General features: G+C 41.9%; 1 protein-coding gene across 2 annotated transcripts in view; it reads left to right on the top strand.

Annotated features, from left to right (window-relative positions):
- Positions 1–19,819, top strand: part of ESR1 (estrogen receptor 1) — a 358,224-nt gene that overhangs the window by 235,712 nt on the left and 102,693 nt on the right. For both annotated transcript variants that reach the window (XM_004598354.2, XM_058664156.1), the window contains exon 5: positions 3,095–3,430. In XM_004598354.2, the coding sequence (XP_004598411.2) occupies positions 3,095–3,430 (336 nt within the window). The remainder of the gene's footprint in view (positions 1–3,094; positions 3,431–19,819) is intronic.

Raw genomic sequence — 19,819 nt, 5'->3', positions numbered from 1 at the left:
CCATAGTTTTACGCCATTCAATATAGCCTCTCTTGAGCACGGCAGTATTTCATGAGAGAAAAATAGATGCTAAGCAGACAATAAACCTTAACAGCAGCCACAACTCACCTGACAGGGAAGTAGCCGTTAGTTTCTCTGTTTGCTAGATTCTCCCCAAGCATAAAGTCAAGCTTAAAGCAAATATAAAGGGAAAAAAGTAGAACACATTGCATTTATATTCATATATGCACATTGACTGAATGTATCTACTTTTCACAAGAATGCTATAAAGTGTAGGTGTACAAGAAATTCTGTCAAACATGACCCAGAAAGATAAAAGGATGGAGAGCGAGAGAATGGATGAATGACAGAATTAGGGAGAATGAATCGTATCTGCTGGTTCACTCCAGAAATGCCTGCAAAAGCCAGGGCTAGCCCGGCCCGACACAGCGAGCTTCATCCAGGTCTCCCATGTGGGAGGCAGAGACTGAAGCACTTGCGTTCGCAGGAAGCTGGGTCAGAAGCAGAGCAGCTTGGATTACAACTCTGATATGGGATGTGTACATTCCAAGGAGCCACATAAATTGTCACCACACAATTCACACCCAATATTTGTTCTTCCAATGCTGCCCCATGTTCCCATAATTTCTTCATTCACCTTTATCTTCCTCCACCTCACCACCTTTTCTACCTACCTGTATATTTTCAAATATCCAGTCTTTGAGCTCATTGGTTCTTTCTTCTGTTTGATTCTGCTGTTGCTTACTTCTAGAGCAATTTTTAATTTTTGCAGTATGATTTTTCATCTCCAAATTTCTATTTGATATTTAAAAATATGTAACTTCAATCTCCTTCATAGAAATTTCATTTTCTCCAGTCAATTCTTAAACTGCTTCTTTGGGTTTTCTTAAAGTTTGTTGAGGATCTTTGAAATGACTCATTTGAATTCCCTGTTGGAGAGTTTTCACATATCAGTTGCTTTGTGGTCAGTTTTCATCAGACGAGTTCACAGTTCCATGACAGCTGCTTGTCCTTGTTGACACATGATATCTCTGCACCTTGAAGCATTGTATGACTGTTCCAGTAGGTGGAATCCAGCTTTCCTTACACGTTGGCCTGTGGTTATTGCTGCTCTTGAAGCACTAGATGGCATCCTACGTTCAGTAGCACTACCAGACTTCTTTCATGAGTTGTCACTGTTTCAGCACAAGAGGATAAGCCAAACCCAATTTTTCCTAAACCTGCAGTTAGTATGTTCTTTGTATTGGATTTGAGGAGTGCCTGCCAAGAGTAGGCGTTCCCCACCAGCCTCCACCCTAGGCCGGGATGGATCCAGAGTATTTGCCCATAGTCAGTAACATGTGATGAGGCCTTGCATGGTTCTGTCTGACACTGTAGAGTCTAGTCCCAGGATCTTAACCAATTCTTGTGTCTATCCCCACCACAACTACCACCCTCCACCGCCCTCACTCTTTTGCATAACAGAAAATGACTCTTCTCGTTGTGCTCCCTGGGCTTGGGAGTGAGATGAGATCCTGTGACTTTGCAGATGTAACAATACTAAATCACACCCAGACTTGAAGTCACGAAGACAAGCGTTTCACCAAAATCCATATTTCTATGATGTGCATGTTGTTGTGCTCTAGTTATACCTGGAAATATTGCTCCCGGCTAGAGCTGATGCCAGCTGCTAGAATCTGTCTCATCAGGGTTTATTACTGTCTCTGAAAAGGATGGAGTTCTGTTGTGGAGTCCTGGTCTGTGGACCAGGGTCCACTGTGTTTTGCTGAGTGTTGAGTGTCTTTTTTTTTTCAAGATTTACTTATTTTTATTGCAAAGCCAGATATATAGAGAGGAGGGAGACAGAAAGGAAGATCTTCCGTCTGATGACTCATGCCCCAAGTGGCCGCAATGGCCAGAGCTGAGCTGATCTGAAACCAGGAGCCAAGAACTTCTTCCAGATGTCCCATGTGGGTGCAGGGTCCTGAGGCTTTGGGCTGTCCTCAACTGCTTTCCCAGACCACAAGCAGGAAGCTGAATGGGAAGTGGGGCTGCCAGGATTAGAATTGGCTCCCATATGGGATCCTGGGCATTCAAGATGAGAGCTTTAGCTGCTGAGCTACTGTGCTTGGCCCTAGTGTTGAGTTTCTACATGGGGAGCCCAGTCCTGCGTTCCAAGGCATGATGTTGTAGTCATTTCTTCCTACAATGGACTGTGCTCTCTTCTGTGCTTCTCAAGATTGGGAAAAGAAGAGATAAACCCTTGGCTGTGTTGATTAAGCTGGATTCTGGTGCTCTATCCTCGGGTACTGACTAAGGAGCAGGAACTGTGCGTCTGTCCAGTCCTTGGTTTCACCGTGTTGGATTTGGCATGCGTTTCAAGTCTAAGGCTTGGACTTTGTTTACTTTCCTTCCCCCATTCAGTCTTGTGTCTCCATTTTGCCCTGCTGGGGGGTGGCACATGGATGACCTAAACAACTCTTTCCTTTGTGCCTTGTTCAATGCATTTTTTGTATTACCTTGTTCACTCATCTGCATTATTTAGTTCTCAAGAATGTTGTCCTCTGGTTACTTGTTGAAGACATTTCTGTTGGGAGGTAATCACTATGGAGTTATACGCTGCCACCAGATGTGCCCCTGCTTATTGAAAAAGGTTCTTTTAATTCATGGTTAAAAGACTATTCATTTACAAATGTAGTCTTTGGTGTTTCCTGTTTGTCAAGAATGACTGTTACAGTCCTAATTTTATGACATTTATTTTACACACACACACACACACACACACACACACACATACACACATACACACACATTTGATATGCCAAAGCCAGTTTCTATTCTACTGGTTTACAAAAGCTGTCTTGGAATTAGATTTCAGTATTTCTATCAGCTATATGACATCGGAGAAGTGTTCTAAAGTTTTTTATGATGGTAATATTTATACCAGGAGACTGGCAAACTCTACAATTCCAATTGCTGTTCTTTTTCTATTGGAGAACCAGTTGTTACGACCTAAGCATGTATTTAAAAAAATGAAGAGAAATATATTTGAGGTTGGGCTTTGTATGAAATCTTCCATGAGGAAAAAAAATTAATTTTTCACCCATACTTTCAGGTATACGGAAAGACAGAAGAGGAGGAAGAATGCTTAAACACAAGCGCCAAAGAGACGATGGGGATGGCGGGAATGACACAGGGCCCTCTGGAGACATGAGAGCAGCCAACCTCTGGCCAAGCCCTCTGTTGATTAAGCACACCAAGAAGAATAGCCCAGCCCTGTCCCTGACGGCTGATCAGATGGTCAGTGCCCTGATGGATGCTGAGCCCCCCATACTCTACTCTGAGTACGACCAGACCAGACCTTTCAGCGAGGCTTCAATCATGGGCCTGTTAACCAACCTGGCTGACAGAGAGCTGGTACACATGATCAACTGGGCAAAAAGGGTTCCAGGTAAGGACACTAAACCTCACTTGTATTTTGAGCATCAGCATCTTTTCAAGAACTGGTTGTGATGACATGGGAGAAATTGCAGCAGAAAAAGAAATAATGCCTTGCTAGTCTACTTGTTTCAAGACTACATCGGAAGTTGTTAACTTTCAATATCCATACACAATGTTTCTCTTGTAAATCAGGAAACAATGTTTTATCATCACAATAGAAATGGTTAAAATTATTACTTGGTTCATTGATCTGTTTTCATCCCATCATATATGTCAAAATGATTTGGGTTAGGCCCTAACTGATAAATATGTTTACTATCATATGATCACAATGTTAGAAGAGTTTAACATTAAATGAGCCATAACCTGTTTTTTTTGTAATATTATTGAGAACTGTTATTTCAAACACTTCAATAATAAGCATTCTACCTTTAAAATCTTTTCTCTGGACTAAAGTGATAATGATAGGTTTATGTACTGTGCCAATTATTTAGCTGAACTAGTCTATGCTTAGTATTTTCGCAGAAAGGGAAATAAAATAGAAAAATCAATTAGCTCTTATCCTTGGGAAGAGCCTGTAAAAAGATACAGTGGCTCAAGTGACGCTTTAGTCCTCGCATTGATTTTTTCAGAAGTGGTGTTTTTGTAAGACGTGACGGCTGCTCTTGTTGATACGGGAGAATAATTCTGGTTATTATGAAAACACGACTAGAAAGTGACCTTCTCCATTCCCCGACATACCCAATTCAGGAATTAACAAGGACGAAGCCAGGCAGGAGGAAGTTAATTCTCTTTTCTCAACCCCTAGGGCAAATGGATGATGGTTTTTGACAGATTTGTTCATTTGATTCCTTTTATAGATTAAGCTAATTATTATCTGATCAAAGATTATTTTTGAAAATAAGTGGAAAAATGTGGAATATTGTACTTCAAGAACCATTGATATGGTATAGGTCATGTGTCTGGCCTCAGATATTCTTAACTGTATTTTTTATATACCAAGATTTCAACATGCAGTACTTTACATGGGGAGGCACCAATACCAAGATTCATTTGTTAAAGGGTTTCTGTATAAATGGACAGTGTCGCAAAGACTGGGTTCTTTGAAAGCATGGGAAATAAAAGGAAAATTTAGGTTTTCAAAAGTTCTTTCTTAAATGAAGCAGATACATTAAATGTGCATGTTGGAATCCAAATGCAAAATAACTGTATGTTTTCCTTTATATTAGCTATAATCTTGTTTTTTCATACTTCGGGAGAAGAGAATAAGGCAGCAAAAGACCTGTGGCCACTTCCATGACAGCCGAGTTGTAGTTGTTACTAAGTTTTACCGTCCTGCTAGCATATATTTTTCCCCCGTTAAATCTTGGCTGGCAGAATACAGGGTCATATTTTCCATACTTATTAGTGGATTCCCATCCTGACATTTTTATAATTATCAAACTTTGAAGAGCATTTAAAGTGATTCAAAATTAAGTTAAACTGCATTACTGGTAGATGAAAGAATCCATGACAATTATCTTATGAATTTAGGGGGTGAAATGGAGACAAAAAACAGGGAAAGAAAAAAATAATGCCCATGCATATCCATCCCATTGATAAACCTACCCCTAGACAAATTTGTGGTAATATGATAATATCATTATGTTAACTTAAAAGACCTGAATGATTCCAAAATAATTGGAGCAGACTATATCTTGTTACTTGATAATTTTATAAATATAAAAATCAAATTAAAAGGCATGCATATACATTTTTAATGTGTATTTGTGTCACTGGGATACAGCTTTGGTATATTAAAAGCCTGCTTTCCTGACCAAGAAAATTAGAAATAGTCATTGATTTAGAAAAGTTGAAATAAGAGATAATAAAAATGTCTTCGGTAAAACTATGAAGGTTGTTGTCTTCAGAAAAATTAACAAAGCTCTAATTTAAAGCTTTTATAGATTTAAACACCATTTGTCATATAAAAAAATAGCCTGGGGCCCAGCGGCATGGCCTAGCACCTAAAGTCCTCGCCTTGAATGCCCCAGGATCCCATATGGGTGCTGGTTCTGATCCCGGCAGCTCCGCTTCCCATCCAGCTCCCTGCTTGTGGCCTGGGAAGGCAGTCGAGGGCGGCCCAAGGACTTGGGACCCTGCACCCACGTGGGAGACCTGGAAGAGGTTCCTGGTTCCCGGCTTTGGATCGGCGCGCACTGGCCCGTTGCGGCTCACTTGGGGAGTGAGTCATCAGATGGAAGATCTTCCTCTCTGTCTCTCCTTCTCTCTGTATATCTGACTGTAATAAAGCGAATAAATCTTTAAAAAAAATAGCCTGAAAATCTGATGTAGACAGTGTTATACTATATGGGAAATGTGTGACTATAATAACAACTTGCAAAGGAGGGCATCAAACACATCATTAGCAAGAACAGCAAGGAAAATGGTTCTAGAAGTCATTGGAATTAGCTCTGGGTACCTGCTGAAGAGATGGGTAATTCTTAAGGTGATTGTGAATAGAACTGAAATTGTGCATTGATTTAATTCTAAATGATGACTGTCAATTAATCAACACTTTTGGGCACTTAATAGTTCCAGAAATCTTTTTCACTAACAATATTGGCAGAATTTCAGATGTTGCGATTACAAGCTGAATTTTCCTTTCTGTCTTTTTCTTTCTTTTTTTGTGCTTGATTTTAATGTTTAACACATTCAAAATGTTATTTTATAATGTGTAGATACATTTCCAAGAAGAAAATGATAGTCCCATCTTCCCTCTCACACTCCTTCTTTTTCCTTTACTTGCTATCTTTTTGCTTTGGCTTTTTTTTTTTAAGATTTATTTACTTTTATTGCAAAGTCAGATATATAGAGAGGAGGAGAGACAGAGAGGAACATCTTCCGTCCTATGATTCACTCCCCAAGTGGCCGCAGTGGTTGGTGCTGCACGGATCCGAAGCCAGGAACCCAGAGATTCTTCCGGGTCTCCCACGCGGGTGCAGGGTCCCAAGGCTTTGGGCTGTCCTCGACTGCTTTCCCAGGCCACAAGCAGGAAGCTGGATGAGAAGTGGGGCTGCTGGTATTAGAACCAGTGACCATATGAGAAACTAGTACATGCAAGGCCGAGGCAAGGACTTTAGCTACTAGGTCACCGCACTGGGCACTTTTTTGCTTTGTTTTGTCAGCTAGATAAAATAGTTCAATTTACATCATAGTAAAAATTAGTAATAGAATTTTTCTTTGTCTTTAGGTTTTCAGCACATGTCGTTTTTTGATGTTTGTTTTTACTAAGAATGTAGCTGTGGAAAGTATAATACATCACACAGTGTGATAGGCAGGCTCCAATCGGTAAGATCCGACCAAGATGACACGGAGGAATCATGTCTCCGTTTGTGATTTACAAATAACTGTGGCAACAAGAATGATCAAATGCACTTACCCAGCTCTGACGAGGACTTTGTAGTAGTCTGTGCTATCTGCTTGCTCTTTCTATTTCACTCGTTTTAGAAAAGGTTTTTCTCCTTATAGTTTGAATTAAAATTTTATTATTTTATAATCTGTATGTTGGTGGATATTTAGTTTCAAAGAGTCAAGTCATTAGATCTTAATTTTATTACTATCCTGCATGCAGTGTAGCTAGTGAGTAAATGTTAACTCACTTAACTGAAGGTCAGATACTGGGAAATTGCTTAAATTGTTCCATCTTTAATTTCCACATCATCGAGTGGTAGATTTTATATATTTTTAAGCAGGAGCTCAGAATGTGTCAGCTGTCGCTTTGCAACTTTAACAATTAAGCCTTTTTTTCCAAGTTCACTCTAATTTTACAGAGTTCAAATGGTATTTCATTCGTCAAGTTTGCATTCTAGTTTTGTATGCTACCTGAAGATTTGGACAGATGTTGACTGGTAGCGAGAGGCGTGCTGGCCTCCTGCAGGCTGGGCGCAGTCCTGGAGTCCCTGCAAGAGGGGTGTGAGGGAACGGCTGCTGGAGCTGGAAGCGGCTGCCTCTGCCTCTGTGCCAGTTCAAACCAGGCAGCCTCCCTCCTTCCCTTCTGATGCATCCCTTTGTTGCTGTCCCTGAGCCAGGCTCCGTGCTAGTGTATCTTAGACTTCTTCTGTGCTCGTTTTCGACCCAGGAACACAGGATCTGCATTTACCGAACATGTCTTCGACCCATTTCCGAGCTCAGAAGTCTGGGGTGTTCCTGATGTTGCATGGTTGTCTCAGCTATTGCGGCTACAGGCTGCTATACTTCTGCTTCTGCCTTCCACAGGGATCCAGAAGTTGGCTTCCTGGCTATGCTAGTTTCATCTTTAAAGTTCACAATGGACTGAGCATAGGAGGGGCTTGAATAAAGGAATAAATGGCTAATGAATGGCAACTTTGGAAACTCATTTTCCAAGGTCTCTGAGTCCTGTTAGAACTCACTTTTTGCCACAATGCAGAGCTATTTCATTCCTGCTTCCTAAGGCTGCAACGTTCACAGTTTTTACCTCTCCTCAAAATCCACCTGTTGCTCTGACATCTCTGGCAGCTGTCCCAGGGAGACCCTGTTTCCAAACTTTTTTTTTTTTTAATGAAGAACAGAGAGAGCCGTGTGGAGGAAGCTGAAGACAGGAGTACCAGCTCTAACAGACCTTTGTTGTTATCGGCTAGTGAGTCTCACTTAGTGAGGGGACTTGAAAACTTACAGTGGGTGGGGCACGAGGGCAGGGAGAGGGCATGATCCCTCAGTCTGGGATTTGGGAGCGTTTTCAAGGAAAACATTCTATTTTGGGAGGCTCCTGTGGATTCCAGGGACTTGGCCGGACTTCCCAGTACTGTGCTGCCTAAGTGTGATCAGGCCAACAGACCCTGCTCCCTGACGGTTGACGTGTTCTTGCCTGCTACAGGATAGTACAAAGATGATGTGGAAGGAGGGCCGCTCCTAGGAGAGGTGACAGACGCAAGTACTGAAAGGCACCATTTGACGTGTAGGTTCTACAGCCCGTCCTTCCTGAGAGCCTTGAGCCGTGAGGCATGAATGGTGGCACCCTCTGACTGTCACCACCCAGCAAGGCGCCTTTTCATGTCAGCCTTGCCCAGCTTTGCATGGCTGCTCTGAAGCTCTTGGCAGAACCCAAGGAAAGCAGCTATTCATTTGATTTTCCTTTTGTCTGAAACTGTGTAGCCTCATCAGGGCTTCTTGGCTTGCATGCTTTTAAGCCTTTAAAAATCCTGTACTCATTTTGAGAGTATTTGAGCAAAATGGCCCACCTAGATCTCTTGGCCAGTCTGTACGCCAGGCTGTGTTCCAGGGATGTGGGCTGGACCTCAGAACCTGCATGTTTGCCTTGAGCATAGTGACTAAATGGTTCCCTCTCTCCCCGCCCAGTCATTTTTGTCGAGTATTGTCCCACAGCCATGACATGCCCAAAAGGGATTTAGAATGGACAGTGTCAGGTTTTATTAACTTTTTGTGTGCTATGAAGTAATATTACTAGGGAAGTCTTAGGGTTGATTGTGCTTCCTTCAGAAGATATGTTGGTATCCCTATGTGTGGTACCTCAGGGGTCTTATTTAGAGGTGGGGTCCCTCTAGAGGTTCAAATTCAAGTTGAATATCATCAATATAGAGGCCTAATCCAATGACTTGGGGTTCTTACTACAATGGAAATTTCGACAAGGAGATAGATGTGCGCAAGGTAAAGGTTATGTGGTTGGAGTGGTGCGTCTCCAGATCCAGGAATGCAAAGGCAGGCATCCTAAGCTAGATGAGGCGGCAGTGAGCTTTCCCCAGGACCTGGAGAGGTCACACCCTTGCTAGCACCTTGAATGTGGAGCAACTTGAAGGGAGGCACTCAGGCTCCAGGACTCCATTTCTGTTGTTTCAAAAGGCATCTTTTTTCTACGTTGAATGTGTGCCATTAGAGAGTGAGTAGAAAGTGTACTAAAGCTAATTGAAGAGGAATGGTTGGTTTTGTAGGTATGGTTAATCATTTACTCCTATGCATTCTCTGCTCTCCCTGCAAAAGAATGTCCTTAGCATGTGCTCCGACTTTGAAGTTGACTTGGCACTCCAGTAGTGCTATACATCCACCTGGTCGCTGCCTTGTAAAAGACGTTAGCCTACGGAGGAATGTTTTCCTGGTACATTGGTGTCTTTGTTCTACTTGAATTCACTGTGGCATACAGCAGGAGGTTTGACTCCAGTGTGGGCTTTACAATGGGAGCTGCCCAGATTTTCTTTCCATTTGTTAAGCATTCTTCAAAAGTCTTTTAGACATCTTGCATTAGATGTTGACTGTTTTTCAGTCTTTAAAGTAGTGTCAAAGATATAGTTAACTTTTCCCAATTCTGAAATTAAAAGAAGAAAATCATTTATTTATAGCAATCCATCTAATTAGTAAGTGACAAATATCTGTATGATCAGTGTTTCTATTTGGTAACTTGGGTGATTTGGATGGGATTTGTTCCCCGGGATTACAGGAATTAGAGACTCATTTCTCGGTGTGGTGTGAACCTCGAGGAGATGGGACCTTGTGGGAGGTCCTGCAGTCAGTAGGGACTCTGCTCTAGGAGCTGGGTTACCTTCAGGAGTCGGCATGAGAAGGGAGAGCAAGTGAGCCTGGCTCCTGGTCCTCCCCGGGTTTCCTGCCTGGATTGTTCCCTGCCTCAGTTCCTACCCTGGCAGCTGACCTTAGGTCCCCACCAGCAGCCGTGTGGACTGCTCTGCCCTTTTCTGGACTTTAAGCCTTCAAAACTGGGAGTTCCCCAAGTCTCTTTTCTTTGTCATGTGTCTGGTTTGAGTGTTTCAAGCAACTCTCCATTCATCTTAGAAAGATAAGACAAAAGGTCTTGAGGCTTGAGATGTGGAGACAACACCAGGGCTGCGAGGTATCCACAGGTACTATTGTTTACTTTTCAAAGGAAATCAAACTGTTCCCCTTGGAGAGAAAAAGAAGGATGTGTGAGGTTTTCCTTGTCTCTTTCCCCTTCTGTTCTCAGTGACCCCCAGATGCTCCGTGCATGGCTCAGGGTGCTCCTGAATCTTTCCGCCAAGTGGAAGCGTGAGTGCATTCAGAGCTGCAGCCATCTACACTTAGGTTCATGAGTCACAGAAGTCTAAGCATCTCATTGGTCAGTTCTTTCAGCCACAGACAACAATTAAATGGCACATTTGTGTCAAACTAGCCATCATTCCCTTTCTCCAATTCACCAGCAAATCCGTTTGTTTCTCCTGGTCCATTTTTTCCAGGGTCTCCATCCTTCCTTATTCAACTGTGAAATTATCTCTGGGCTTGGATAGTCTTTATCCTTTGTCAGTCACTCTTCCTTGTCAACACCTCCATGTTTCTCCATTTCATTGTCACTAATCTAAGTCTACCTTTGAATTTATTTTTCAGGCTTAAAGTCTAAAATATCCTCCTAACTGATCTTTTTGGTTGCAGCCTCCTCTTTCAATCGGTTCTCTTTGTCACTTCATTCCCCAGTTTCTACAAATCATCATGTCACAATGCCACCCTACCTGTACAAATTTCTTGTGACTGCTGTGGCAGGTTGGCTTAAGACAACAGTATTCTCTTATAGAAATCAAAGGCTGCATGGGACCGTGGCTTCCAGAGATTCCATGCCACATCTTCCCAGTTTTAGTGGCTGCTTGGCATCTTTGGCATTGGTTGGCTTTTAGCTGCATCTCTCTGGTCTCTGCTGTAGTTAGTTGTCGCCTGATATTCTCTCTTGTGCCTATGTCTTTGTTACCAAAGTACCTTCTTCTTAAAAGAATGACAGATGTCCTAGATTTAGATCTTACTTTCAGCCAGAATGCTTTCATGTTAACTTGATGATCCCACCAAAGACCCAATTTCCAAATATAGTTGTACTCAAATATAGTTTCTGGCTGAATATGACTTTTAGGGACCAAATATTCAGTTTCAAATTGGCATCAGGACCTTATTATCTAATTTATTGTTCTAACATAAATGATAACATTCTTTAAAGCTTAATTATAGAAGCTCATGTGTTTTGACATGCCTAACTAAGTTAACCTTGTGTAAACAAACTTTCGGGACAAATCCTTGTAGAAAAGTTAGTTGCGTCCTATTTGCCAACAAGTACTGCTTATGTTAGACAATCTCTTTGGTCCATTCCTTGCCCTGTGTTTGTCTTCTTCACATGAGGTATTTATTTTAGTTTTGTCTGCCCTTTCTATTCAAAGTTTATGCTCGTTTTTTCTCTAAAGGAGAACTTTAGATACTACTTCCTCCCTGAAACAAACTCCTTCAACACTGTGACATTGATTGGAGTTCGCCCCACAGGGCAACCAGTTCTTGGTCCCAAATATCTTGCCGGAAGTAGATTGTGCAACTGAATCAACTGGGGCTCAAAACACAGAAACAGCTGCGAAATATTTTCTTGTTTCCTTCATGGTGGATTTGTTGCTGGATAATTCATTTGTCGTGTTAAATAAAACATTATAGGATGTCATTTTTTTGGAACAAGCTCCTGCAGTAGGCACCAACAAAAAAATCAACATGGAGTCAGTCATCGTAAAAGTCAAAGTGAAACTAAATTCTTATCTGACCTTCCTGGAATCTGAGAGAGAAACAGCAGCCAAGATTCCCAAGCAGGCCCGTTTCAACTGGCATGAGAATGAGATTCCCTTTGCTTTAATTATTACCTCCTCAATCCTTACAAAAAGTGACACGAAGTAATTTGAGATTAACCAATCAGCTATTTCTCTGTTGCTCAATCTCTTGTTCCTTCCTTACAAGGAAAGTAACCTTGGGATGACCAATCCACATTTTATTCTGTTTCTGCTCTTCAGTATTTCTCTGCTTATAAAACCAACCTTGCCTGTTCTGCAATTGGAACACTTATTCTATTATATGGAATGAAATATTGCTCAATTCCATAAAAGCAAAATAAAGCCAATTAAGACCTTTATAATAAATGGTCATAACTTGGGCTTTTGACAACACTATAGCTGATTATTTTTTTGAAATAGAAAGATGACTAGATTTTGTTGATTGGGTTTCTAATTTTGTCTAGAGAATTTCGTTAAAGGAAAAATATTTCTGTGACATGGCTTTAATTTGCTTAATCCGTGAACTTGTTGTTTAAAAGTTGTATATATGCACAATGAATGTATATTCAATGAATCATGTTTTAATGTAGGAAGGGTGTCTTTCATTTAAATGAGACCTACACAGATAATGCTGTGAAATGACCATTATTTGACAAATCTTTTTATTGAAAAATAAGTTTTCACCAGGTTTCATATAAGTTGAATATAGTGCATTTTTCATGTTAGACCTGTGTTCCTAGGATGGTTTTGAATTTTTACAACTTCTTAATGTTAAATGCAAGTGACTATGTTGCATGTTTCTGTCTTACGCTATTCTGTGTCTAGATCCTTCGAATCCATTTATCCCCAAAAGTGGTATGCTTAGAATTTTTTGTGCCCCAGGCATCCATATAATCCATTCATGTTAGATGCTAATTTTCTTTAGGGTGAAAGGTCAGAAAGCTGAAAAGAGGGTAGAAGTTCAGTATCAGCCTCAATCAGATCCAAGTAGGTGGAGCCATCAGAAGCAGTAAGAACACTGGCAGGAATCTGTTGGATAAGATTGAATTCACCTATTTCCCATGCAATTTTCTATAGAACTAATAGCTTTCTAGAGAAACCTCACTACACAAGTTTGAAATTTGATTGCCACCCACGTTTGTGCTTTCCCATCTTTTACCAGAACCAAAGGTCTACAGTTAATAGGTTTTCACGGTAGTCTGTAAAATGCACTAGAATCTAATCTGTTTACTTTTGGCACAATTAATGTTTCTCTCCCCTCATCTCACTCCTAGCCTCCAAATACTCTTGCTAAGTATTTTCTTGCTAGTTCAGAAATAAATCTGCTTCCTCAAGCAGGTGCTTAACCTTGAAACAGATTGAACAGTGTTAATACTAGACGAGATGTAATATGTGTTTCTTTTCTCTAAATCAAATAACAATCTTTGCAAACCAAGAAATTCATTGCTCAGAGCAGACAATGTTAATTGTTGTTGTAAAAGGATTCGTAACAGAGAGGTACTTGTTTAAGGGAAACAGGTGCCCATTCTACTTGCTGGTATTTTGCCTAGAGGATGAGGTATTAGGAAACACAGGGGTGAAGTCCTATTGCTTAAGGTGTTTGAACATTAAGTAGTGAGCATGGGCTTGGGTTGTTAATGTTTCATCTCGCCTGAGCCACCGCAAACTGCCCAATATATATTCAGTTCATCTTCAAAAGGGTAAATGATAAATTTAATTCTGCCCAGTTGGGAGTCCCCCTCCTGGGGAACCTTAGGATTTCAGTTCTGCTTCCTTGGTTACCAAGCTGTCCCATGATGTTTGCTGCACCTTGAAAGGCTGGTTCCCTTTTGTAAGTAGAGTGTTGCTGTTTTAAAAATCTAGGTTCTCTTCAAATGTTCTTGAGACTGATTCACTATGGTTTAGTTTAGAAAACAAGTGGCCTTGACATTCAGATTAGAACTTACTGTTTAGTTGTATCTATGGGAGTCCCTAATGCAGTCATAGGGAAGTGTGGCTGCTAAATGAAGGGGGTTTTAATAAAGTCGTGCCAGCGTCCTTCTCTAGAAGAAACCCAAGTTTCTTTTTCTAGTGTTTCAGTTACTCATTATCTGATAGCTTCTTAAACAAAAAATCTAATAAAATGGGGGACAGTCCTGTCTGTGGAGGAAATTAAAATGTCTGTTCTTGAAATAGTGCATCACGTTGTAATATTTGGTTCTTTTTACGTGGTCAAAGTACTTGCCTATATTAGCTTAGGCCATTGGAGATGAACTGATAAAAGCTTTGGATTTAAGAATCATCCAAAGCTTTTCCCTGTGAAAGAGTATTTGTCAAATGCACACAGTCTAGCTTCATCTGTAGTATCTTCCTTGTCGTATCAATAAGACAGACATGGAAGATAATCAAACTTGATTCCTTTTACTATTGTTTGCAATTCAGAGATAAGAGTTCAAAAATATATTGCCCATGGGCCTGGCATGGTAGCCTAGCACCTAAAGTCCTCACCTTGCGTGTACTGGGATCTCATATGGGCTCCAGTTCTGATCCTGGCAGCTCTGCTTCCCATCCAGCTCCTTGCCTGTGGCTTGGGAAGGCAGTCGAGGACAGCCCAAAGCCTTGGGACCACGTGGGAGATCTGGAGGAGGATCCTGGCTCCTGGCTTCGAATTGATGCAGCTCTGGCTGTTGTGGCTGCTTGGGGAGTGAATCAGTGCACAGAAGATCTTCTTCTCTGTCTCTCCTCCTCTCTTTATATCTGACTTTCCAGTAAAAATAAATAAATTTTTGAAAAATATGTATAGTCCTTCCCCAGGTAGATTTTGATTTCCCAAAGGTGTGATCCAGAACAGTGCTGCCCTGACATTGATCTTGTGGAACTGAAGGATTCTGCTAAGATGGATGATCAAGGACTTAAACATTTCAAAAGTAATACACAAATATATAGTCCGATGGAATCAGTCTGTCTGCTAGTACTTAACATTTGCGTATGAAATACATGATTCCAGCCTTATGAAAGTAGAGTCGACTATTTAAATACAGTCTTTAAGCTGTCCATGTTAGTTCTGGAATAAAATCTGATTTTTTTTAATATGACAAGTTGAATGGACAGTTGTCGTAAATATTTCATCAATGTAAGAACAAATCACAGGGCCAATGTTGTGACGTAGTAGGTAAATCTGCCTTCTCCCACACTGTCTGCATCCCATCTGTGTGCCTGTTCATGTCCTGGCTGCTCCACAGCTAATTCGCCTCCCACTAAGTGACCTGTGAATAGAAGTGGAAAATAGCTTAAGTGTTTGGTCCCATTCTATCCATGCAGGAGACCTGGAAGAAGCTCCTGGCTTCAGCTTTGCCCAGTAATAAATAATTGTTTTTTTAAAAAATAATCAGAAGAAAAATATGAATTCATAATAAGTAAGGGCTTATTGGGAAAAAGGTCACCGCCTCTGAATGTTAAGTTCCCAGTGTCCCTGTGAGGTAGATATTACTGTGGCCACCTTAAGGCTAAAGAGGTAGAGGGCGCTTTTGCTGAGAAGCTTTCCCAAACATGTTATCATGGAAAGGCTTGCAGAGCCCCAAACAGTCTACTTCCTGTGTGCCCAGAAGTCCATCCTGGGAGCAGCTGCATTTTCTGACTCAAAGCCGGTTTTCAATATTGCAGTCAGTCACCATCAGGATTGTCACTGCTCTGTCAACAACTCTGGCCCGACTTTTGACTGTTGGAATTCTGTATGCATGCTATTGCATGCATGCATAGCTTTAAAATGTGAGTTGAAGACCAAAAGACACTCGCTTATATTTGAGAATTATTGTTATTCTTTATAAGGCAATTTCTTTTCCTATATGAGAGGATGTTTTCTGAGCATAATGGCAGACTAACATCCCCTACTTGGCTTCAGGAAATACCAATTTCCCACGTGCTTGAATCCAGCTCTGTGCTGATGAACAGGCAGCGGGTTCTGTCACCTGATGGTTTTGTATCACTCATACTTTTGCCCTATATTTGAATTTTAAATATTTATCTGTTTTTTAAAAAGATTTATTTATTTTTATTGGAAAGTCAGGTATACAGAGAGGAGGACAGACAGCAAGGAAGATCTTCTGACTGATGGCCACAAGAACGGGAGCTAAACCGACCCAAGCTAGGAGCTTCTTCCTGAGTCTCACACCCACGCACAGGGTCCCAAGGCTCTGGACTGTCCTGGACTGCTTTCCCAGGCCATAGGCAAGGAGCTGGATGGGAAGCAGGGCCACCAGGATTAGAACCAGTGACCATATGGTATCCTGGCACCTGCAAGGCAAGGACTTTAGCCACTAGGTTACCATGCTGGGCCCCTCTATTTGAGTTTAAGTTGTGCCCTGTCTGAACTGTTTTGAGTGTGTGTGTGTGTGTGAGGGCACTCCATGTATCTGCTTGGGGACTGGCAGGAGGATAGAATGGGTGCAGAGGAGGGGGAGCTGTACTAACAGGTAGGTAACCTTTAGCAGGAAATGTCCTCTCTTCAACCCTTGCGTTCTCAGTTGCAGAGCTGTGCTGAGTTCTCCCATCTTTGTTGGAATCGTCCCATTAATCAAGCTCCGGGAAAGACTGCTCAGTCATCTGTGAAAGCCCGAGCTCTGACATTGTTAGAAACTACTGGTGCAGCACACACCTTTTCTGCAGTGAACAGACGCAAATGACTATTTTCTCACGAGTCAGTCTTTCTCCCCCCCTTCTTTCTTCCTACCTCTCCCTTTCTCACTTGCTTCCTTCCCCTCTTTAGCTTTTTTCTTTATTTTTATGAATAGGCGCTCAACCCCCTTGTCTCATCCCCTAAACTCATGCTTTTCTATCTCAGCCTGTCAGGCCTGAAGGGCAGAGCTGAGTGCTTGGTGGCTTCCACACAACCATTAGCTTTGCGGGAGGTTGGTGAAGGTGGTGGCTGCCTGAGAAACAGGTGGTAAATGTGAAGTTCATAAACCCAGGGGGTTGGCGTGTTATCAGGATGTGTCTCAGCCTTCTCCCATTTCTACCCCTTCCCACTTCAATGAGAAAAATTGAACTGAATTGAATTTTGTTTAATTTAGGGAGAACAACTAAATACTAAGCAACCTCGTTTTGCCTGGTAGTTTGAACTTCAAAAGATTTCTTGACCAATCAAAAGTAACCTTCTCCCCCTTAAGAAGATGGTTCCTTCCTCTGAAATTTCATGCATTAGGCTAAGATGTCCAATCTTCACATGACCACATTGATTAATGTGTCTCGCCCGTGTGTGAACTATGTGTTCAATGAGCCAGTACCCCAAAGAACCAGGAGAATAGACGTTGTATGAAGGCAGACACTTTTATCATTTTATTTTATTTTATTGCAAGTTCCTGGAACGATAAGTGTTACATATTAAGTGTATATACAATATTGTTGAATGGTTACATAACAAATTTAGTTTATGGATTACTGATGCCAGTGTTTTCTGGTTACTATGGAGTTTTTCAATCAACATTCCCTAAAATGACATCAGCTAATGTATGTGTGTTAGGTGACGAGTGTTAGAGATAGACCCTTAGTTTCTGCTGATGTTCGCATGGAATTTCCACACTTGGAAAAATAACCGAACACTGCCTTAAAGAACCTGGAATGTGACAGGAAATGGCAGCGGCAGGTTTACTCGCGACTTTGTTGACTCAGCCATCTATTAAACTTGCCATGGGACCAGTACTGTTGTGAGTGCTTGGGGCATAGCAAATTCTGCCTACATCTAGCTAACATTCTACCAGGAAAGGCAGGGAACAAGCCAATTAGATAAGTAAATCAGTTTTTTTTTTAATGACTGGGATTTTGGACAAAGAAAGACAGGACCAGCAGTGCTGGGGGTTGTTGATGGGGAGCAGGATGAGAGCCCCCGGTTAGAGAAGATTTGCCTAGAGGTCACTGGTGCAACCCCTGAAGGAGGAAGGAATTATTGGCGTGGTGGAGAGAGTAAGTCATGCAGTAGGAGCAATACACCAATATAACTGCAGAGTTCCGATACAACGGGCAGTTCTGCAATATTCTAGGTTCAGGAAGGAGACCCATGTTGCTGGAGCAGGAGAGCAGAGTGAGCCTGGGACTGGAGAACCCTTCAGTCGGAGACAGCATTGGATGAGTGAGTGTGAATTCCTGTGGGGATTAAAATTTTCATTTTTATTCTTAGGTAAGTGAGGGTTCCTGGCAGGATTTTAAAATTCATAATACGCTTTATATTTTGCAAGAGTTCATTCAGGGTGCTGGATTCAGAAGAGACCTAAGGGGGATCAGGGATTGAGGCAGGAGACTAATGCAGCCAAATAGCAACATTCTAGTAACATTCTATATGCATTTGTTGTTATCGGTCAGTTTTCTAGAGAAACAGAATCAGAGTTAAGTATTTTTAGTCTGTCTATTCATAGGTGGAGAGAACAATGTATTTGCAAGGAACTGGTGCGTGTACCTGTGGTTACTGGCAAGTCTGAAATCTACAGAGAAAACCAGGAGTCTAAGGACTCAGGCAGAGTTTTTTGTTGTTGTAATTTTGAGGTAGAAATCATTCTTTTTTTTTTTATTTTTTTAAACATTTTATTAATACTGAAAAGCCGGATATACAGAGAGGAGGAGAGACAGAGAGGAAGATCTTCCATCCAAAGTTTCACTCCCCAAGTGAGCCGCAACGGGCCGGTGCGCGCCGATCCGAAGCCGGGAACCAGGAACCTCTTCCAGGTCTCCCACGCGGGTGCAGGGTCCCAAAACTTTGGGCCGTCCTCTCCTGCTTTCCCAGGCCACAAGCAGGGAGCTGGATGGGAAGTGGAGCTGCCGGGATTAGAACCGGCGCCCATATGGGATCCCGGGGCTTTCAAGGCGAGGACTTTAGCCGCTAGGCCACGCCGCCGGGCCCAGAAATCATTCTTAAGGAAGTGTCTGTCTTTGCCTTTAAGGACTTCAACAAATCGGGCAATATCTACCCACCTTCTGGAGAGTCTTCTGTATAAAGACTACCTAGAGTGGGATTTACATCCGAATTGCATTTAAAAGTACTTTCGCAGTAACGTTGAGTGGTGGAGTTGATCGGTGGGCACCAAGTTGATCTCATAGGAGCCATTTACAGAGAGGACATTTAGCCGTGGTTGAGATGCCCATGTCCTCTGTTGCAATGCCTGCTTTCTACTCCTGACTCTGTGTCTTTACTCCACTTACCAGTGATTCTGACTCTGGGTGGCAGTAGAAATGGTTCTAATAATTGAATTCATGTCCCCCTCCTGGCCCCCGCCATGAGAGACCTGCCTCCTGGCCTTGTCCTGGTGCAACCCTAACTGATTTGGATATCTGGGGAGTAAACCAGATGAAAGATATCTCTCTCTCTCTCTCTCTCTCTCTCTCTCTCTCTCTCTTTCTCTCTCTCCTCCCTCTCTCTCTCTCTCTCTCTCCATGTAAAAAATACAGTTACAGGATAAAATGAACACATCTCTTGTGATAATCTCTTATTGTATCATGTCTATAAACCTGAAGTCAAAATCTTGGTCATTCTGGGTAACCCAGTATCCTGTGCAATGCAGAAATCTTACTCCTCCTCTTCTTCTTGATCTTCCTTTTTAAAGATTTATCTATTTAAAAGGCAGTTGAGGGGAGATAAGACAGGGGAATGGAGAGGAAGGGAAGTAAAATTAGGGGAGGAGAGGGGAAACGAGAGGAGAATTTTCTCACCTGTTGGTACTCTCCAGGTAAGTGCTGGAGATTGGCCAGGCTGAAGCCAGTTGCCTGATATTCCATGTGGGTCATCCACATAGGTGGCAGAGACATGAACTCTTGGCTATCCTTTACTTCATTCCCAGGCACATCAGCAAGGAATTGGATTGGAAGATGAACAGTCAGGACTTCAG

The sequence above is a fragment of the Ochotona princeps genome, chromosome 1, assembly GCF_030435755.1.
Source record: "Ochotona princeps isolate mOchPri1 chromosome 1, mOchPri1.hap1, whole genome shotgun sequence".
NCBI classification, from domain to species: Eukaryota; Metazoa; Chordata; class Mammalia; order Lagomorpha; family Ochotonidae; genus Ochotona; species Ochotona princeps.
This window is presented reverse-complemented; position numbering and strand designations above follow the sequence as displayed.